The sequence below is a fragment of the Vulpes vulpes genome, unplaced genomic scaffold (genome assembly GCF_048418805.1).
Source record: "Vulpes vulpes isolate BD-2025 unplaced genomic scaffold, VulVul3 u000000899, whole genome shotgun sequence".
Classification (NCBI taxonomy): Eukaryota; Metazoa; Chordata; class Mammalia; order Carnivora; family Canidae; genus Vulpes; species Vulpes vulpes.
The window spans coordinates 4,889,276-4,907,570 of NW_027325780.1; the positions used below are offsets into that span (position 1 = coordinate 4,889,276).

At 37.1% G+C, this 18,295-nt stretch overlaps 1 protein-coding gene across 6 annotated transcripts in view; it reads left to right on the forward strand.

Moving 5' to 3' along the window:
- The window catches only part of RCHY1 (ring finger and CHY zinc finger domain containing 1), a 27,334-nt gene extending 10,652 nt beyond the window's left edge, over positions 1-16,682 (forward strand). For 3 of the 6 annotated variants that reach the window (XM_025992983.2, XM_025992989.2, XM_025992987.2), the window contains 6 exons: positions 10,881-10,959; positions 12,864-12,908; positions 13,015-13,073; positions 13,158-13,184; positions 14,431-14,551; positions 16,009-16,682. In XM_025992983.2, the coding sequence (XP_025848768.1) occupies positions 10,881-10,959; positions 12,864-12,908; positions 13,015-13,073; positions 13,158-13,184; positions 14,431-14,551; positions 16,009-16,131 (454 nt within the window). In that variant the 3' untranslated portion in view covers positions 16,132-16,682. The remainder of the gene's footprint in view (positions 1-10,880; positions 10,960-12,863; positions 12,909-13,014; positions 13,074-13,157; positions 13,185-14,430; positions 14,552-16,008) is intronic. The other 3 variants (XM_025992984.2, XM_025992985.2, XM_025992986.2) reach the window with 3 other exon arrangements.
- Positions 16,683-18,295: the final 1,613 nt, after the last annotated feature.

The window sequence follows — 18,295 nt, forward strand, 5'->3', positions numbered from 1 at the left end:
AAAATGAAAATAAAGATCAGAACAAAATAAAACAAAAGGACCCCTAAAGTGAAAACCAAATTTTAAAACAAAGTAGTAAAAAATAAAAGGCCAAGAATCCCAAAGAAGAGAAAAAAGCAAAAGTGAAGAGGATAAAAAGAAAAAAGGAAAGAAAGAGGGGTCTGCTGGTGGTGGAGTAGTTGTAGTGGAACAGAATGTAGTCTACCTGAGGGGTCTTGTAGGGTACACTCTTTGTTCTGAGTGTATTATGTTCTATATAGTAGAAAATGCTCATTCCCAAATTTATATAAAGCAGAAATCATTGTAGAAAGCCCCAACATTGACCACCAAAACATAAACGAGATAAAAGAGGAGGGCAGAATGGGAATGAAGAGAGAATATAATCTCACAGAATGAACCAGCAAGGGATACCACTTGGTTCTGGGTGCATGCTGGTCATATTGTAGAAGGAATTAATTTCTGCTATTGTAGAAAAAAATGAGGCAGAGAAAACAAAAAACACAAAACAAAAAACCATATCTCATATAGCTCTCATAATTAAATTATGTTGAAAAGCATCCAGAAGTGAAAAATATATCTAAGACCTATAATTGTAGAAATATGAAAGTCAGAATGGAAAAAAAAAAGTTAAAAATGAAGAGGTGGTAAAATATTGTAGTTACTGTGGGAAAATGAAAAAATAAAGGAAATTTACAGTCTGATATAAAAACGAGTTGTACTGGAAAAAGGAAGAAAAAAAAATAGGAGGGGTACCCTATAGTTCTATATACTGTAAATCCCTTGACTTCCCCTGGAGCTTTCCAGCACTGGTTGGTCCAGAACTTGCTCTTCCCATGTTCTCCCAGCTGGTCTTCTGTGGGAGGGGCTGCTGTGCTGATTCTCAGGTGTGTGTACCTGGGGGAGATGCCCCACTCCTGCCCGGTGCTGGGCTCAGTGAGGGCTGTTTACCCCGTGAGGCCTCTGTTCCCTGGCAGCCCTGCCCCTCCTTGGCACAGGGTGACACAAGGAGGAACAACTACACTGTCAGTGGCCAGGTCTCCAGCTCTGGAGTCAGCTCCCCCAGTAACCACCCGCAGCTCCCAGTCTGCACTGGCCTAGATGCTCCCTGGGCGGGTGTGCTGATCTGCACAGCTTGGGAGCACCCAGTGGCAGGAGCGTCCTCGCTGTCCTGTGCCCTGCTTGCCTCCACCTGTCCCAGGAGGACCACAGGATCCTGGGCTGTGTCCACCCGGAGCCTCCTGACCTACTGGCTTCTCCCCGAGGCCCCGCTGGGTGCACGTTCCAGCCCTTTACCAAGATCGGCTGCAGTGTGTGGCGCATGCACTGCCACCCCCCCCACTTCCTCTCCATGTGACTTCGGGAGACTGGAGATGTCCCTGTCCCTCCTGCGATTCTGCCCAATTTCCCTGCTGAGCACCTTTCCGTCTGGGAAGAATCCAGCATGGATTTTTAAAGTTCCTGCGTCTCCGGGGCTGGGCTCTCCTGTGTCCTGGAGGCTCTCGCAGCCCCCCTTAGCCCAGCTCCTCACGGGGCCCCTTCCCCACTTGATTCTTTTTTATTTTATTTTTGTCTGCTTTCCTACCTTGTTAGAAGCAAAAACCCTTCTCTGTGTAGCGTTCTGGCTGTTCTCAGGTCAAATTCTTAGGTTTTCAGGATGGTTTGAAAGTTATCTAGGTGAGTTGGTGGGGCCAGGTGAGTTGAGGACCCTACTCCTCCTCCATCTTGCCCCCTCCCCGCAATTAGTTTTTAAAAAATTCTCAAAGTATAGGCTAATTTTATAAAAATTAGAAAATACAAAAAAGTAGAAAGAATAAATATAACCTATAGTCCAGTCTCTCATTGATAAGCTACTATTTACATGCGTAGATAGTAGATAGGAATTTTTTCTTTCTAAAAACTCTGAAGTATTAGATATATAGGAAAGTACATATGTAGCATATGTTATAAAGTATACTAATACAATAAATAAGCCACTCGGTTTCAGAAATAGAATATTAATCAATACTGTTGAAACCCCAAGTGTTCCACATTAGTCTTTTCTCCTTGTTCTCATTGGAAATAACCACTGCCTGAATATTTTAGAACACTTTCTAGCTCTTATATAGTTTGTTTTTAAGGAAGGATAACAAACATACCAAAAGATGCGTAAGCCATAAGCAACCTTATGAGTTTGCTTAGGAAACCATTCTTTTGATTATCACCCAGATGAAAAAATGGAATGTTCTTAGCACTGTAGTAGCCTCTCTTATGCTCCCTTCAAGTCTATATACTTTTCCAAAGGTAACCACTCTCCTGAACTTTTGTTCATATTGTATATGCTCTTTTGTGTCTTTATGTATTTTAAGGCAGTATCTTTAGGTGTTTACATAGAATTTTTCTATTTTCTTTATGACCTATTTATCATTATATACTCTTTTTATCTTCAATATTTTCTGCCTTAAGAACAGTAGTATCTAGATCTTTCATTTGATTAGTTTTTGCATGAATATCTCTTTTTTTTTATTCCAATCATTCTGTATACTTATATGTAAGGCATGTATCTTGTAATCAGAATTTTATTTTTTTATGGAGTTTGGTGAAAACTCTGTCCTTTACTCTGTCTCTTTATACTTAGTCTACTATATACTATATAGTATAACTATGTAATTGTATATTAATATAATTGTATATATAAATACACGTGTAATCTACAATGTACAATTTTCTAATTCAATCTACAATTTTAGTATTTTTTGTTCCCTTAGCTTTTGTCCATTTGTCTTTTTTTTCTCCTTTCTTGCATTTTTTTGGAATAATCAGTTTTTCTATTTTGTTTTTAAACTATAAACTATAAACTAGTTAGAGATACATTCTTCTATTATTCTCTTAGCAGTTATCTTAGAAATTATAACATACTTCCTTGGTTTGCTAGAGTAATGCATTTATCATTTCTGGACAGTGCAGGAACCTTAACTAAGAGGATTTACATTCAATTGTTGTCATGTTTTTTAATTTATGTATATTTTAAATTCTAAGACATTGTTTTGAACAGTCAGTATTCTCTTAGATTTATGATATTTACCATTTCTGTTGCTCTTCTTGCCTTTCTGCATCTCCTTTGTCTTCGGGATTATTTTCCTTCATCTTTAAGAATTCTTTTCATTATTACTTAAAAAAAAAAAGATTATTCACGATAGAGAGAGAGAGAGAGAAGCAGAGACACAGGCAGAGGGAGAAGCAGGCTCCACACCGGGATCCCAACACGGAACTCGATCCCGGGACTACAGGATCGCCCCCTGGGCCAAAGGCAGGCGCCAAACCACTGAGCTACCCAGGGATCCCCTCATTATTACTTTTAGTGAGACTCTGCTGGTCACAAATTGTCAGTTTTTTGTCTCTTTGAAAATGTCTTTATTTTGCCTTCATTTAAAACATTTTATCTTTTGGGGGGGTAGAATTACTTTCTCTCAGCACTTCAGCGATATTCTGGTGCCATGGTTTCTGGTTTAGAGTCATCTAACAGGATTATTATTGCTTCTTTGAAGATAATCTGTCTTTTATCCCTCTCTTGATGTTTTCAGTCATTGGTTTTTAGCAGTTTTTCCATGATGTGTCCAGGTGTGTGAGATATTTGTCCAACTTGCAGTTTGTAGAATTTCTTGAATCTGTGGCTTGATGATGTCTTCTGTCAGTTTTGAAATATTCTTGGCCAGTATTTCTTCAGGTAGTGTTTCTGCCTTCTGCTCTTACCTCTCCTGAGACTTGAGGTATAGACCTTTTCACTGTGTCCCATATGTGTCTTAAATTTTTTTCCTGTATTTATCTTTTTTTTTTTTTTTTTTTTTTTTTTTATTTATGATAGTCATACAGAGAGAAAGAAAGAGAGGCAGAGACACAGGCAGAGGGAGAAGCAGGCTCCATGCACCGGGAGCCTGATGTGGGATTCGATCCCGGGTCTCCAGGATCGTGCCCTGGGCCAAAGGCAGGCGCCAAACCGCTGCACCACCCAGGGATCCCTATCTTTTTTTTTTTTCGCCCTTTCACGCTTAAATTGGATAGGTCCTCCTGATTTATCTTCCAGGTCTCCATTGTAATATGTGGAATCTTCTGTTTAACCTATCAAGTTTTTCATTTTAGGTATTTTTTTTTTTCCTCAAAACTATAGAGTTTGCATTTAGTCCCTCCCTTTCTGTAGCTTCCATTTTTCAGGTGAAATTTCTTCACATTTTTTTTTTTTCCTTCAACATATTAATTACCAGTACTTTTAGGGCAGTGTGAGAACTCCAATATCTTGATTATCTTTGGGTCAGTTCTGTTTTCTGTTTTTCCCCCCTTGGTGTTTGTTTCTTCATCTTGCCTTTTGGTATGCTCGATATTTTTTTTTTTAATTTTTTTTTAATTTTTTATTTATTTATGATAGTCACAGAGAGAGAGAGAGAGAGGCAGAGACACAGGCGGAGGGAGAAGCAGGCTCCATGCACCGGGAGCCTGATGTGGGATTCGATCCCGGGTCTCCAGGATCGCGCCCTGGGCCAAAGGCAGGCGCCAAACCACTGCGCCACCCAGGGATCCCATGCTCGATATTTTTTTTAGTTGGACAAAACTGTATAAGCTCTGGATGCTAATCTTTTCCAAAGAGAATTTTCTTTTGGCAAGCAGTTAGTGTAAAGGTGGATCCCATGAATCCAATTAAAGATTGAGATGATTAGAGGCCAAGTTTCATTTACAAGTCTTGTTCTTTTTTCCCTAACGCCGAACCATATGCTGCTAGCATAGGGTTCCTCAGTGATTTTAACTTAAAGCCAGGGGTGTTCACCAGGGCATCTCTTGTGGCAGGGCCTGGCATCCATTTTTCTGCCTCCCCAGCAGAGAAATTGCCAAATGGTTTACTTGGTTTCATACCCTCTTACCTGCTGCTTGCTTAGCTCCTAAATAGAATAGTTTAGGGACTGCAAGTTCCCCAATGAGGAAGAAGCTGGGAATGTTGGCTTTGCCTCAGGGTATTTCCCTTTTCTCTGGAATATTGACTCTTTTAAGTCCTTCCTTGTTCTTTACTGTTTTTAACCATCTGAACCACCCAGACCTCCTTGTTCTTTACTGCTTTTAAATAGCTTGTTTCTTTTCTTTGAACCAGCCCTAGTTCTCAGTGGAAGGTTTGGTCTTGATTTTGGCTCAAGTCACGGTTTCAGGGCTCTGAGATCCAGACCTGTCTTGGGCTTTGTACCGGGTGTGGAGCCTCTCCCCCGTCCCTCTTCCTCTCTTTAAAAGAAAAGAAAAGAAAAGAAATGAAAAAAGAAAAGAAAGAAAAGAAAAGAAAAGAAAAGAAAAGAAAAGAAAAGAAAGAAAAGAAAAGAAAAGAAAAGAAAAGAAAAGAAAAGAAAAGAAAAGAAAAGAAAAAAGATATTGGGAGCAAAATCCATTAAATAAGATTGGCAAATACTATGTTTAGTCAGAAATGACCACCAGATAATAACAATTGTTTTAAACAATAAAAATATCACAAGTTTAAAAATGTTTTTGCAGTAGTAGTGTTGGAAACTAAAGAAGTTTCCATGATGATGACATTAAAAAATCACATGATTTAAATGTATGAGGTCTTACGTTTTTGCTTAAATATCAGTCTTTTTATTTTGTAGCTGAACCTTCTTTGATACTCTTTTATGAGTCCTCTTTTTGACATTAAAGACAAACATTTTTGACTTAAGTATATTATGAAACTTAATTATTGCTTTTAGTCCATTATACAAATCTGCAAGGTGATTAGATTTCTCCTACTGGTGTTTTTTTTTGTTTTTTGTTTTTTTTTTTTTTTAATTTTTTAATTTATTTATGATAGTCACAGAGAGAGAGAGAGAGGCAGAGATACAGGCAGAGGGAGAAGCAGGCTCCATGCACTGGGAGCCTGACGTGGGATTCGATCCCAGGTCTCCAGGATCGCGCCCTGGGCCAAAGGCAGGCGCCAAACCACTGTGCCACCCAGGGATCCCTCTCCTACTGGTGTTTATAGCACCTCTAGGCTTGACTCTGGTCTGAAGTGTGGGCTTGAAAATTGTTGTTTTTAGGCAATAATCGCTCTAAGGAATATGTTATTCCTGATTTATATTTTAAAATAGCTCCATGGGGCAGCCTGGGTGGCTCAGCGGTTTAGCCGCCTTCAGCGGGGGGTGTGATCCTGGAGACCCGGGATCGAGTCCCGTGTCGGGCTCCTTGTGTGGAGCCTGCTTCTCCCTCTGCTTGTTTCTCTGCCTCTCTCTCTTTGTATCTCTCATAAATAAATAAATAAAATCTTAAAAAAAGAATAGCTCCATGATAGTTAGATAATCTTTGGCTATGGCTGTAATTCAAAGAGCGATGTGCCCTAGAGATAGGGTTTCAGTTTTTCTTTAACTAGGGACAGACATCCAACACTGAATTTTTTGGCAATGGGTGCATACATCCTTACTGAAATGTATAAGAATGAACTTTTTTTTTTTTAATGGGGAAATATAATTTCTTACTGTTATTAAATAAGCACCAGGATACTTGTTATGAGAGTACAATATGGCAGATGTGGTTTTGGTGTTCTTATTTCTGATCTTAAAAAAATGTTTCATCCTTTTGTATAATTCCATTTTTAGATTATCCCAAGGAAATGGAGATATGTACCAAGAATTATGTATGGTATATGTCTTGTACAGATAAAGAAAAATGAAAAACAACCTGTATGTCTGGGAGATTGTTAAATTTGCAAGCCCATATTAAGAGTAAATTCTTGAATAATATTTAGGGATTGGGAGAATGATTGGTCAAAAATGTCTATCAGGATATCACACATACCACAATATTAGCAGTACTTACCCATGAATGGTGGGATCATGATTGATGTTAAGTATTTGTTGGTATATTTGTTGGTTCATGTTCTTCTGGGTTTTATACATTTTAAATAATGGATATTACTTTTAAAATATAAAAAGGTATATAAATTTGTATAACTACATTGGGGAAATAAAACATCTCATAAAATGATGCTTTAAGGGAAGGATGTATTTTTGCATTTCTGCAAGTTATTAAAGAAGCATCAGACAAATCTTTGTTATGTGTTTATGTGTTGAGCAGGAGTGGGTAGAAGGCAGGCATGTTCTTTTTTTTTTTTATTTAATTTTTTTAATTGGAGTTCAATTTGCCAACATTTAGCATAATACCCAGTGCTCATCCTGCCAAGTGCCACCCTCAGTGCCCAGCATCCAGTTACCCCAACCCCCCGTCCACCTCCCTTTCCACTACCCCTTGTTCATTTCCCAGAGTTCGGTGTCTCTCCTGTTTTGTCACCCTCACTGATAATTTCACTCATTTTCTCTCCTTTCCCTTTATTCCCTTTCACTAATTTTTATATTCCCCAAATGAATGAGACCATATAGTGTTTGTCCTTTTCCAGTTGACTTATTTCACTCAGCATAATACCCTCCAGTTCCATCCACGTCAAAGCAAATGGTGAGTATTGTAGTTTCTAATGGCTGAGTAATATTCCATTGTATACAGAGACCACATCTTCTTTATCCATTCATCTGTTGAAGGACACCGAGGCTCCTTCCACAGTTTGGCTATTGTGGACATTGCTGCTATAAACATCAGGGTGCAGGTGTCCCGGCGTTTCACTGCATCTGTATCTTTGGGGTAAATCCCCAACAGTGCAATTGCTGGGTCATAGGGCAGGTCTATTTTTAACTCTTTGAGGAACCTCCACACAGTTTTCCAGAGTGGCTGCACCAGTTCACATTCCCACCAACAGTTCAAGAGGGTTCCCCTTTCTCCACATCTCTCCAACATTTGTGGTTTCCTGCCTTGTTAATTTTCCCCATTCTCACTGGTGTGAGGTGGTATCTCATTGTGGTTTTGTGTTTCCCTGATGGCAAGTGATGTGGAGCATTTTCTCATGTGCTTGTTGGCCATGTCTATGTCTTCCTCTGTGAGATTTCTGTTCATGTCTTTTGCCCATTTCGTGATTGGATTGTTTCTTTGGTGTTGAGTTTAATAAGTTCTTAATAGATCTTGGAAACTAGCCCTTTATCTGATATGTCATTTGCAAATATCCTCTCCCATTCTGTAGGTTGTCTTTTGGTTTTGTTAACTGTTTCTTTTGCTGTGCAAAAGCTTCTTATCTTGATGAAGTCCCAATAGTTCATTTTTGCTTTTGTTTCTCTTGCCTTCATGGATGTATCTTGCAAGAAGTTACTGTAGCCAAGTTCAGAAAGGGTGTTGCCTGGGTTTTCCTCTAGGATTTTGATGGAATCTTGTCTCACATTTAGATCTTTCATCATTTTGAGTTTATCTTTGTGTATGATTTAATTTTTTTTTAATTTTATTTATTTATGATAGAGAGAGAGAGAGAGAGAGAGAGGCAGAGACACAGGCAGAGGGAGAAGCAGGCTCCATGCACTGGGAACCCGACGTGGGATTCGATCCCGGGTCTCCAGGATCGCGCCCTGGGCCAAAGGCAGGCGCCAAACCGCTGCGCCACCCAGGGATCCCTGTGTATGATTTAAGAGAATGGTCTGGTTTCATTCTTAGGCAAGCATGTTCTTGTTCTTGAATTTATATTCTGTTTGTGGAATAATAAGGCTTCATAATAGTCACTACTGTAGAGTTTGTCAGATTATATGGATTGGAGTAGTCTTAATTTTAGGAAAATTTGAGTAAAGTTTTAATATAGATAGACCAATGCTGAAGACATTAGAATGCACCAGGCTATAAATAAATAACCAAGCCTGAGAGAAGGCAGTGAAAGAATGGAGCGAGGGGCAGTGGAGGTGGAGGTAGAGACTGTGGTTGAGGTTGGAAATAAAGAGGATGTATTATATAGAGTAGTTATTTTATTTTATTTTATTTTTAAATTTTATTTATTCATGAGACAGAGAGGCAGGGACACAGGAGGAGGGAGAAGCATGATTCCTGTAGGGAGCCCGATGGAGGACTCCTTCCCAGGACCCTGGGATCATCCCGTGAGCCAAAGGCAGATGCTCAACCACTGAGCTGCACCCAGGTCCCCCTACAGTAGTTATTTGAAAGTGAAGGAAATCTACTGAGTCCCTGTCACCATTAAAAAAAATATATATATGTGTATGGTAAGGATAAGTACTGTTGGGTGGAAGTTTTATTAGCACTTTGAGTGTGTGTGTATATATATATATATATATATATATATATATATATATATATGCGTGTGAGGGGGGGAAAGGAGAACTGGGTCAGAATGTAAAAGTATTTACTGTGTGTTGAAGTGAAGTTTGAGGACAATGCTGCAGAGCCTGGCAGGTCACTTTCAAGTACTGATGCCAAATTGACTGTTTTTGCTTAAAACAGAATCTCCTGGTAATCAGTCATTTTGGCTTTTGTATGTTTGAAACATCTTTATTTTGCTTTCATTTTTGACGGATATTTTTTGGGTATAGAATTCTAAGCTGACAGGGTTTTTTTCAGTACCTTAAAGATGTTGCTATATTGTGTTCTGTACAATACATTGTACATTGTTTGCAATGAGGAATCTGGTGCCATCCTTATCTTTGTTCCTCTGTATAAGCCTTTTGTTTTTTCTGGCTGCTTTTAAGATTTTATCTTTGGTTTTGAACAGTTTGAGTTTGATGTTCCATGAGTTTTTTTCATCTTGCTTGTGTTTAGGGTTTGTTGAGCTTTCCTTTTAAGGGCATAACACAGAAGTCTCATGTATTTCTTCTCTTCACAACTTCCAGAGAAGTTGCAGATAGTCTTTATTCAGGACATCCTGTGCATAGCTAAGTATTTTGTTGTTGTGAAAGAAGGGGATAATAAAAACTTGGCAACTAGCAATATTATCTTTATCATGCATGATATGTTTCAAATGGATGAAAGAAAAATCTAAAAATTAAAGGTAAGTATTGGAGGTATACGTATATTTATGACCTATAGGTTTCAAAAGCAGAAGCAATAAAGGAAAATACCAATGGCTTTTTAGTACATAGAAATTAAAATGGCTGTATGACAAAATATATAAATCAAGATAGGTGACATACCAGTTAATTGTAAATATACTAATGAAAAAGATTAATATTCAGGATATATAAACAGCTATTTTGAAGTGGTAAAAGACAAATACCCTAGAATGAACAGAGCACATGAACAGATAATCCACAATAGAAATCCATATGGTTCATAAATATTAAAATATATCTTCATCTCATAACCTGAGAAATGCAAATTAAAAATACATCTTTTATTTGTCTATCATTATAGGTAACCAGTGTTCACTAGGGTACGGGGAACATGGGTGCTGTCGCACATTGTTAGGGGGAATATAATGTAATATTACCTTTTTGGAGGTCAGTTTGTCAATATCGAAATCAATGATGCAATACCCTCTGATCCCATAGTTTCATGTATAGGAATCTTATAAAAATTACCAAGAGATGGGCTAAGTGACATCTGTATAAGCATATTTATTTTATATCATTGTGTTAAGATGTAAATTATATAAGGGAGTACTTTTAAAAATTATGATCTGTCCATACTATGTAATACTGTGTAAATCATGAAGAGGAATCAAGTGGTTCTAGTTAGAACAATCTTTAGGATGTTGTTCAGTTAAAAAAAGTCGCAGACCGGGATATATAGAAAGAATCCACTTATGTAAAAAAGAAAACCTAAAAGGTGTGTGTGTGTGTGAGAGAGAGAGGGAGAGAGAGAGAGAGAGAAAACGCCTGGACAGAGAGCATTCTGTTAATAGTGCTTATTACATTTGGGGAGTGTTATTGAGGGGGTAGTGGTTTACCCCATGTTCTTCATTATGGTTTGAACTAATTTTACAGTGAAACTAAACTTAAATAAAAATGAGTAAATTACCACTGCAGTAAAAATGAACTTAATTTTTTGGCTTTCACATGTATTTTTAGGATTGGTCCAAAGGAAGATTTTTTCCATTGTTTGAAATGTAACTTATGCCTAGCTATGAATCTCCAAGGAAAGCACAAGGTATATAATTAAGTTTGCATAACTTAAAAAGTATTATATTGTGTCTGAAAACCAGCTAAATCCTAAAATGTTTGGATTTTTCAGATATTTTGCTATTTTTCATATATTACCAAGTACAACTATGTTGTTTTTTTTATTTTTAAGCATTAAGTAGGTGTTTTAAGGCATATGCCTCAGAATATCTGATCTACAATTCTTTTTCATCTGTGTAGTATGTAAGAAAACTTTTTTTAAAAAAGATTTATTTTAGAGAGAGTACACAAGCAGGGGGAGAGGGAGTGGGAGTGGGAGAGGGAGGAATCTCAAGTAGACTCTGTGCTGAGCATGGGACTCCATATGGGGCTCGATCCTGAGACCCTGAGATCATGACCTGAGTCAAAAGCAAGAGTTGGCCGCTTAACCACCTGAGCCACCTGGGCACTCCATAGTATATAAGAATATTATATCAGTTATTTGCATAATGTTGACAGCTTCTAAGTTTTTGGATTCATCTCATTGGTACTGGTTTTAAGAATAACAAAAAAATGCATAGTAAAGAAGGAATAGCAATGTAACAGCATTTCGAGAAAAATCAGAAAATAGTTTTATATTTACTTTCATAGTTAGAAGTATTTTTAAGGGGGATCCCTGGGTGGCTCAGCGGTTTAGTGCTGCCTTCAGGTCAGGGCGTGATCCTGGGGTCCCGGGATCCAGTCCCACATCGGGCTCCCTGCATGGAGCCTGCTTCACTCTCTGCCTGTGTCTCTGCCTCTCTCTCTCTCTCTCTCTGTCTCTCGTGAATCAATAAATAAAATCTTTAAAAAATATTTTTAATTTTGGATATGGTAATTATATCATACCAGGCTCTTTAAGATTATTTTTCATTATTCAGAAAATATCTAATAAACAACAGAGAATGGAGAGGCTAATCAGGATTTTTTTCGTTAAGTTTTTCATTTTAATTCTGGTATAGGTAACATTAATGAGGATTTTTTAAATAGATGCTGGATAAAAACTGGCCTAAAATAGGTCAAGTGTTAAGAGAAATTGAGATGAATAATGAGCATTTGGGATACAATGACAAGTTAGAAGGGAAAAAGGATGGGGCTGAGTAGAGATGACTCCTGAGGCTTTTAGCCCTTGCTATTATCTTTGATTAGTAGACCATGAATTTGCTGGAATTAAAAGATTGAGTTTGGTTTTATAGACTTCAGTTGGGGCATGATAGCTGTGTGGTCTTTCAAAAACTACGCAGTTTCTCTTGTGGTATCTTTGTTTCTCAGTTATTTTTCATTGTCTGTATTTCAGTAAATGGTCCTATCCCATACCTTCCTGCATTTACTCACCCTATCTTGTCAAGTTAGGAACTGGCACTGGAGGCAGCCTGTTGGAACTCAAATACTGTTCAACCTCTTATTAGCATGTGACTTTGGAAGTTATTGAGCTTCTCTAGGCCTCAGATACCTCATCTGTAAAATGGAGTAATAGTTGTACCTGTTTCATTTAGAGTTGTGGGACTTGGTTGAGCTAATGTATAGCATGTAGTAAACTTCAGTAATATGAATCGTCAATATCATTAAGTAGTTTTGGAACAAAATACATATGAAATAGATTCCAAATGTTATTATCTCTGAATCTTTGTAAATCTTAATTCTCTGATTTTTCTCATTTGTAAAATGAAGATAATTTGAACAATTAAGTTGTATTAATTCATTGTTTCAGGTAATGTGCAAAGCCTGAAATAGTTGTGTGAGTTAACTGTTCAGTTCTTGTCTGACATATAAGAGACATGTATTAATGTTAATTATTATCTTTAGGTTAGTATCATTAGCATCATTGCTTTATCATTAGTTTTTATTACTATGTATATATCTGTCATTTCCATCTAGTTAAGCTTTAGTAATTTGAGTTTCTCCTTTAAACAGTGTATTGAAAATGTTTCCCGGCAGAATTGTCCAATATGTTTGGAGGTAATCTTAAACTATTATCTGCTTTGGAAATATTCCTTCTTGAACTTAAAGTACTTGGTTGTTTATATACTCTTTATGCAAGCAGTAACATTTATTTCCTTTATAGGATATTCATACATCCCGTGTTGTTGCTCATGTCTTGCCATGTGGACATCTTTTACATAGGTAATTTTTTTTTTCCTCAAAAATGTTTGAAAGTAGTGGAGATGGTTTTTGCCTTACTAAAATAGTGTTATATATTTTTTTCAGAACATGTTATGAAGAAATGTTGAAAGAGTAAGTGTTTGATGGGATTTTTAAAGGTTAAAATTGTAAGATGTCTGATTTATTTATTTAGTTACTTTGTGCAGGGATATGGAAGTGGGCAAACATTGCTGTGTTACTTTACTGGGCATGGCAGGTTATCTTGAGATGGGTAGAGTAAATGAATAGTGTTAAATTGGGCAAAGCATCTTGTGGTTGTAGGAACTGCATCTTTGGGGATCCCTGGGTGGCGCAGCGGTTTGGCGCCTGCCTTTGGTCCGGGGCGCGATCCTGGAGACCCGGGATCGAATCCCACGTCGGGCTCCCGGTGCATGGAGCCTGCTTCTCCCTCTGCCTGTGTCTCTGCCTCTCTCTCTCTGTGACTATCATAGATAAATAAAAATTAAAAAAAAAAAAAAAAAAAAAAAGGAACTGCATCTTTGCCCCTGTGCTTGTATTATGCCATATCTCATCCCACAGTTCACAAGAGCTACCTCTTATTTTTCTGGCTGTGCTTACCAGGGGGCACAGGCTCTGCTAAAGGCAATCCATACCATTGTAAAAATACTGAGGCTTGTCACTCAAAGATCTGTTAAGTCATTATATTAGCGCATGTTAATCATCTGCAAAGAGAGCTGCTAACAAGATTATCTAAAGCAGAGACTTTATTGTGGGTGAAGGATGTTAAAATGAAATGAGCATAGTCAGGAGAGAAGAGACTGTGAAAATGTATTTTGGTCCTGTGCATTCGTAAGCAGAAATTTTAATTTAAGAGCCAGGTAGAAGGGAACTTTTTCAGAATTTTTAGGAAGAAAATAATACAATCTGAATTGCCTGAGTATATTAAGAAATTGAGGTTATTTAGCTAAAAAAAAAAATGAAGCAGCTGAATTGGTTTTTAAAATATATTAAATATAGGGGCACCTGGCTCACTCATTTGGAAGATCTTGGAGACGTGAGTTCAAGCCAGATGTTAGGTGTAGGGATTACTTAAATAAATAACTTAATATAAAAAAGTATTAAATATATTCTGTAAAGAATATGAACTAATTCCTCCCCACTTTAGAGAACTGAGGAAAAAGTAGATCTAAAAAATACCATAGGTTACAGGATTTAATTAACCAAGTTACAAGTTCCCAGGCTTGTAACAGGTCATCTTGAAACACAGAATAATGCTCTGTTTTGGATGGTTTATGTACCAGTTAGCATGCATCTTGTATACTAGAGTTGATAGACTCCTTGTCTAATGTTTGGAAAATAACCTTTCTATCTCTTCTAGAGGCTACAGATGTCCCTTGTGTATGCATTCTGCTTTAGATATGACTAGATACTGGAGACAGCTGGATGATGAGGTAGCACAGACTCCTATGCCATCAGAATACCAGAACATGACTGTGGATGTGAGTATAATCAGTGCTTAAAACTTTTTAGGTTCCTGTTTGATGTGCTGGTTTACTTTTGCCTTTTTGCTCGAATCTGTTTAAAAAATACTGCTTTGGCATTGACACCAATGCGATTATTGTATTGTATTTGAAAGGACCAAATACAGATTTTAGTTACTTCAAATTCAACAAACCAGACCAAAAGAGAGAGAGAGGCAGAGACACAGGCAGAGGGAGAAGCACGCTTCCTGCTGGGAGCCTGATGTGGGACTTGATCCCTGGACCCAGGATCACGCCCTGAGCTGAAGGCAGACACTCAACACCAAGCCACCCAGGTGTCCCCAGACTAAAAAAATCTTGAGAATACCTTTATACAATTCTTGCCAACACTAGATGGCAGGCAAAACTTTATTCTGAATTATTTACATGCTATTTGTCAGAGCCAGTTAGTTAATGTAACTGGAGATGAATTACTGGTCTGCTGTTTTATTTTAATGATATTTTATTTGTAATTATTTTAAATTTTATTTCAGGCATACATATTTGTTGATTTTTGAAGAAGATTGTTTTGTTTTTTAATGTTCATTACCCTTTTTATTCATGTGGATAATTGAATTGCTAGTAAGGTCAATGAAGTATCACTTTTAGAATACAAATAACAGTTTTATTGAGATATAATTTATATGCCATATAACTTGTCCATTTGAAGTGTACAGTTTAGTGCTTTATCATACATTCTTGAAATTGTCAAACATCATGACCATCAATTTTAGAATATTTTTGTCACCCCCAAAAGAAATCCCATACCTATTAGCAGTCATCTTCCAATCCCCCTAGCTCTAGGCAATTAGTAGTCTTTTGACATTCAGATTGTATTCTTAATTATTTTCCAGATTATAATTTTGAGCAAATTTGGAAGTTTTCTATTTATTGTGGTATGACTATTCAAAAGGTAATGCTTTTATCCCATAGTAATGTATTGATCTATTTTCAGGTTAACCGTTTTTATTCTTCAGGATCTCAGTACTAGAAGAGATTAAGTCTCAAATGACATCTTATTGTCATTGTAGGGATAAGCCAAAGCTGCTTTTTATTAGATTAAATTAGGAACTGCTTTTTTGGACTTTTTTTTTTAATGTCAAGGAAAAAGAAATCATAGGTTATTTTGAATTTTAAGTATAGATGTCAATCAGATTATGCCTATATAAGTAGATTTTATGCTCCACACTATTTATACTACTTGGAAACAGTTTTAAAATAAGACTTCTTAACTCAGTTTCATCTTCTAAATTCAAAGCTACTCTTAGAATTTTCAGAAAACAAAAGGCATTTCTGTTTTGGGAAATGTTTAGACTTAGCTATATGTGTTTCAGTTCTTCAGTATGATTTTTGAAGAATTGTTTTGAGCAGACAGTGCTATTTTCTATCTATAAGGTTTAATATACTTAATTTGAATTAATCTCTTCACTTTTCAGATTCTCTGCAATGATTGTAATGGGAGATCTACAGTCCAGTTCCATATATTAGGCATGAAATGTAATATTTGTGAATCCTACAATACTGCTCAAGCTAATAGAATTTCACTAGATCAGCAATGACCAGCGTATACTGCATTGGAAAACTCAGCATTTTCTGATCTAGAAAAAGTCTCTTTAGTATTCAGTTGTTATAATGTGTCAGAATCTATGCATTAGAGTTGATGTGTTTTGTACTAGTGTCACAGCATAAAATCATATTACACGTACTTAAGGATTCAGGGTCTTGTTATAAAATACCATAGCTTTATTTATGTTGGATGAAAGCCACTGTGCTTGTTTATTGATTGGAAATTCTCTTAGTGTCAGTTGTTTGGAAGCCCATGATGTTTGCCACTGAAATTCACATCCATAGAAGTATATTCTGCTTCCATGGAACTTTGCTTTAAGTGACACTATGCACAAAGAGTTCATTTCTAGTTCTTGATAGAACTGCACTTGTTTCTCAGTATTATTCTTGACTTTTTAAGGGCTGTGCTATAATGAGAATATGTTCTGTCTTACTGTTGAAATCTTATGATATATACTTTAGAATTTTCTAAGACAGCCCTTTGGATCCTGTAAATGTGAATTTTGATGTAATAACTGCTAATAAAATTATATTGAAACTTTTATTGAAAGTTCTTTCCAAAGTTATTTATTTTTGGTTCAATTTGGGCAATATAGTCATATGTATTTCTTTATAAATACAAATATACATAATATATATGTGTGTGTGTGTATATATTTCTATAGAAAACTTTTTTTCTTTTGAAGTTTTATTCCATTACACTAGTTGGGAAAATATAAAATAATAGAACTCTTCCAAGCCTTAAGAAAAAAAATCAACATTGAAAATAATTTTGGGGGATCCCTGGGTGGCACAGTGGTTTGGCGCCTGCCTTTGGCCCAGGGCACGATCCTGGAGACCTGGGATCGAATCCCACGTCGGGCTCCCGGTGCATGGAGCCTGCTTCTCCCTCTGCCTGTGTCTCTGCCTCTCTCTCTCTCTATCAAAAATAAATAAAAATTAAAAAAAAAAAATAATTTTGGGACACCTGGGTGGCTCAGCGGTTGGACACCTGCGTTTGGCTCACGTCATGGTCCTGGGATCTGGGATTGAGTCCCACATCAGACTACCTGCGAGGAGCCCGCTTCTTGCTCTGCCTATGTCTCTGCCTTTCTCTCTCAGTCTGTCTCATGAATAAATAAATAAATCTTTAAAAAATGTTTTTTTGATTTGGTTTCACAAAGTTATTTCTTCAAGGAGTTTTTAATTTATTCTGTTGGCAAGTATTTAATGAGCAACTGCTATTTGCTGGGTAAAGTTCTTAGATGTCTATGGAGACAACAGTGAACAATATAGACCAAAGTCCCTGCCCTCATGGTGGTGCCTCATCCCTCATATGCCTCATGACTAGCCTTTTCCCTACTTTCTTTAAGCATGAAGTGGTGGTTTTTGTGGTAAATGGGTGGATTCCTTCTTCCTAAAGTGCTTGAAAGTAGGATGGGTGAGTAGAAGGCATGGAGTATTCCTGACAAGATCTCTGATTTCATAATACTTTTTTGGGCTCATGTAATGGAATTAAAGACACCTCTTAATTCAGGAACAAAATACACAAAAATGCTTTGATGATTCTACAGTTTTTTTTTTTAAAGATTTTATTTATTCATGAGAGACACAGGCAGAGGGAGAAGTAGGCTCCATACAGGGATCCCAATGTGGGACTTGATCCCAGGACCCCGGGGTCACGCCCTGGGCTGAAGGCAGATGCTCAACCGCCGAGCCACCTGGGTGCCCCCCCCCCCCACCGAATTTATTTCTAAGTGGACTTGTTTCTTACTGCCATTTTCATGTGGATTTTTTCCCTTGTGTTTGTCCAATTCTTTGGATTATATGCCAACTTTGGGCAGGTCTGCTTTTTTTGTTTGTTCAACGTAATCCTTTTCATTCCCATAAAGCCTTACACCCTGTGTGGTTATCTTACATTTGATTTCACTTTGTCTCCCCTTATGTATCCATTCTGCCAGATTACTTTTCCTAAACTTAGACCCATTGCAGTTTTGTTCAAAATAACGTACAAATTTTCTAATGTTCATTTGATTAAGCCCAGATTTCTTGCTTTGAAGTCTTTACGAAATTGCTCTAATTTTGTCTTTTCAGTTTTATTTTTCATTATTTACATACATTTTTAAAACACATAGCTTCTGAATTTTTGTTCCTTTGAGGATATGGTTCCTTCATGGA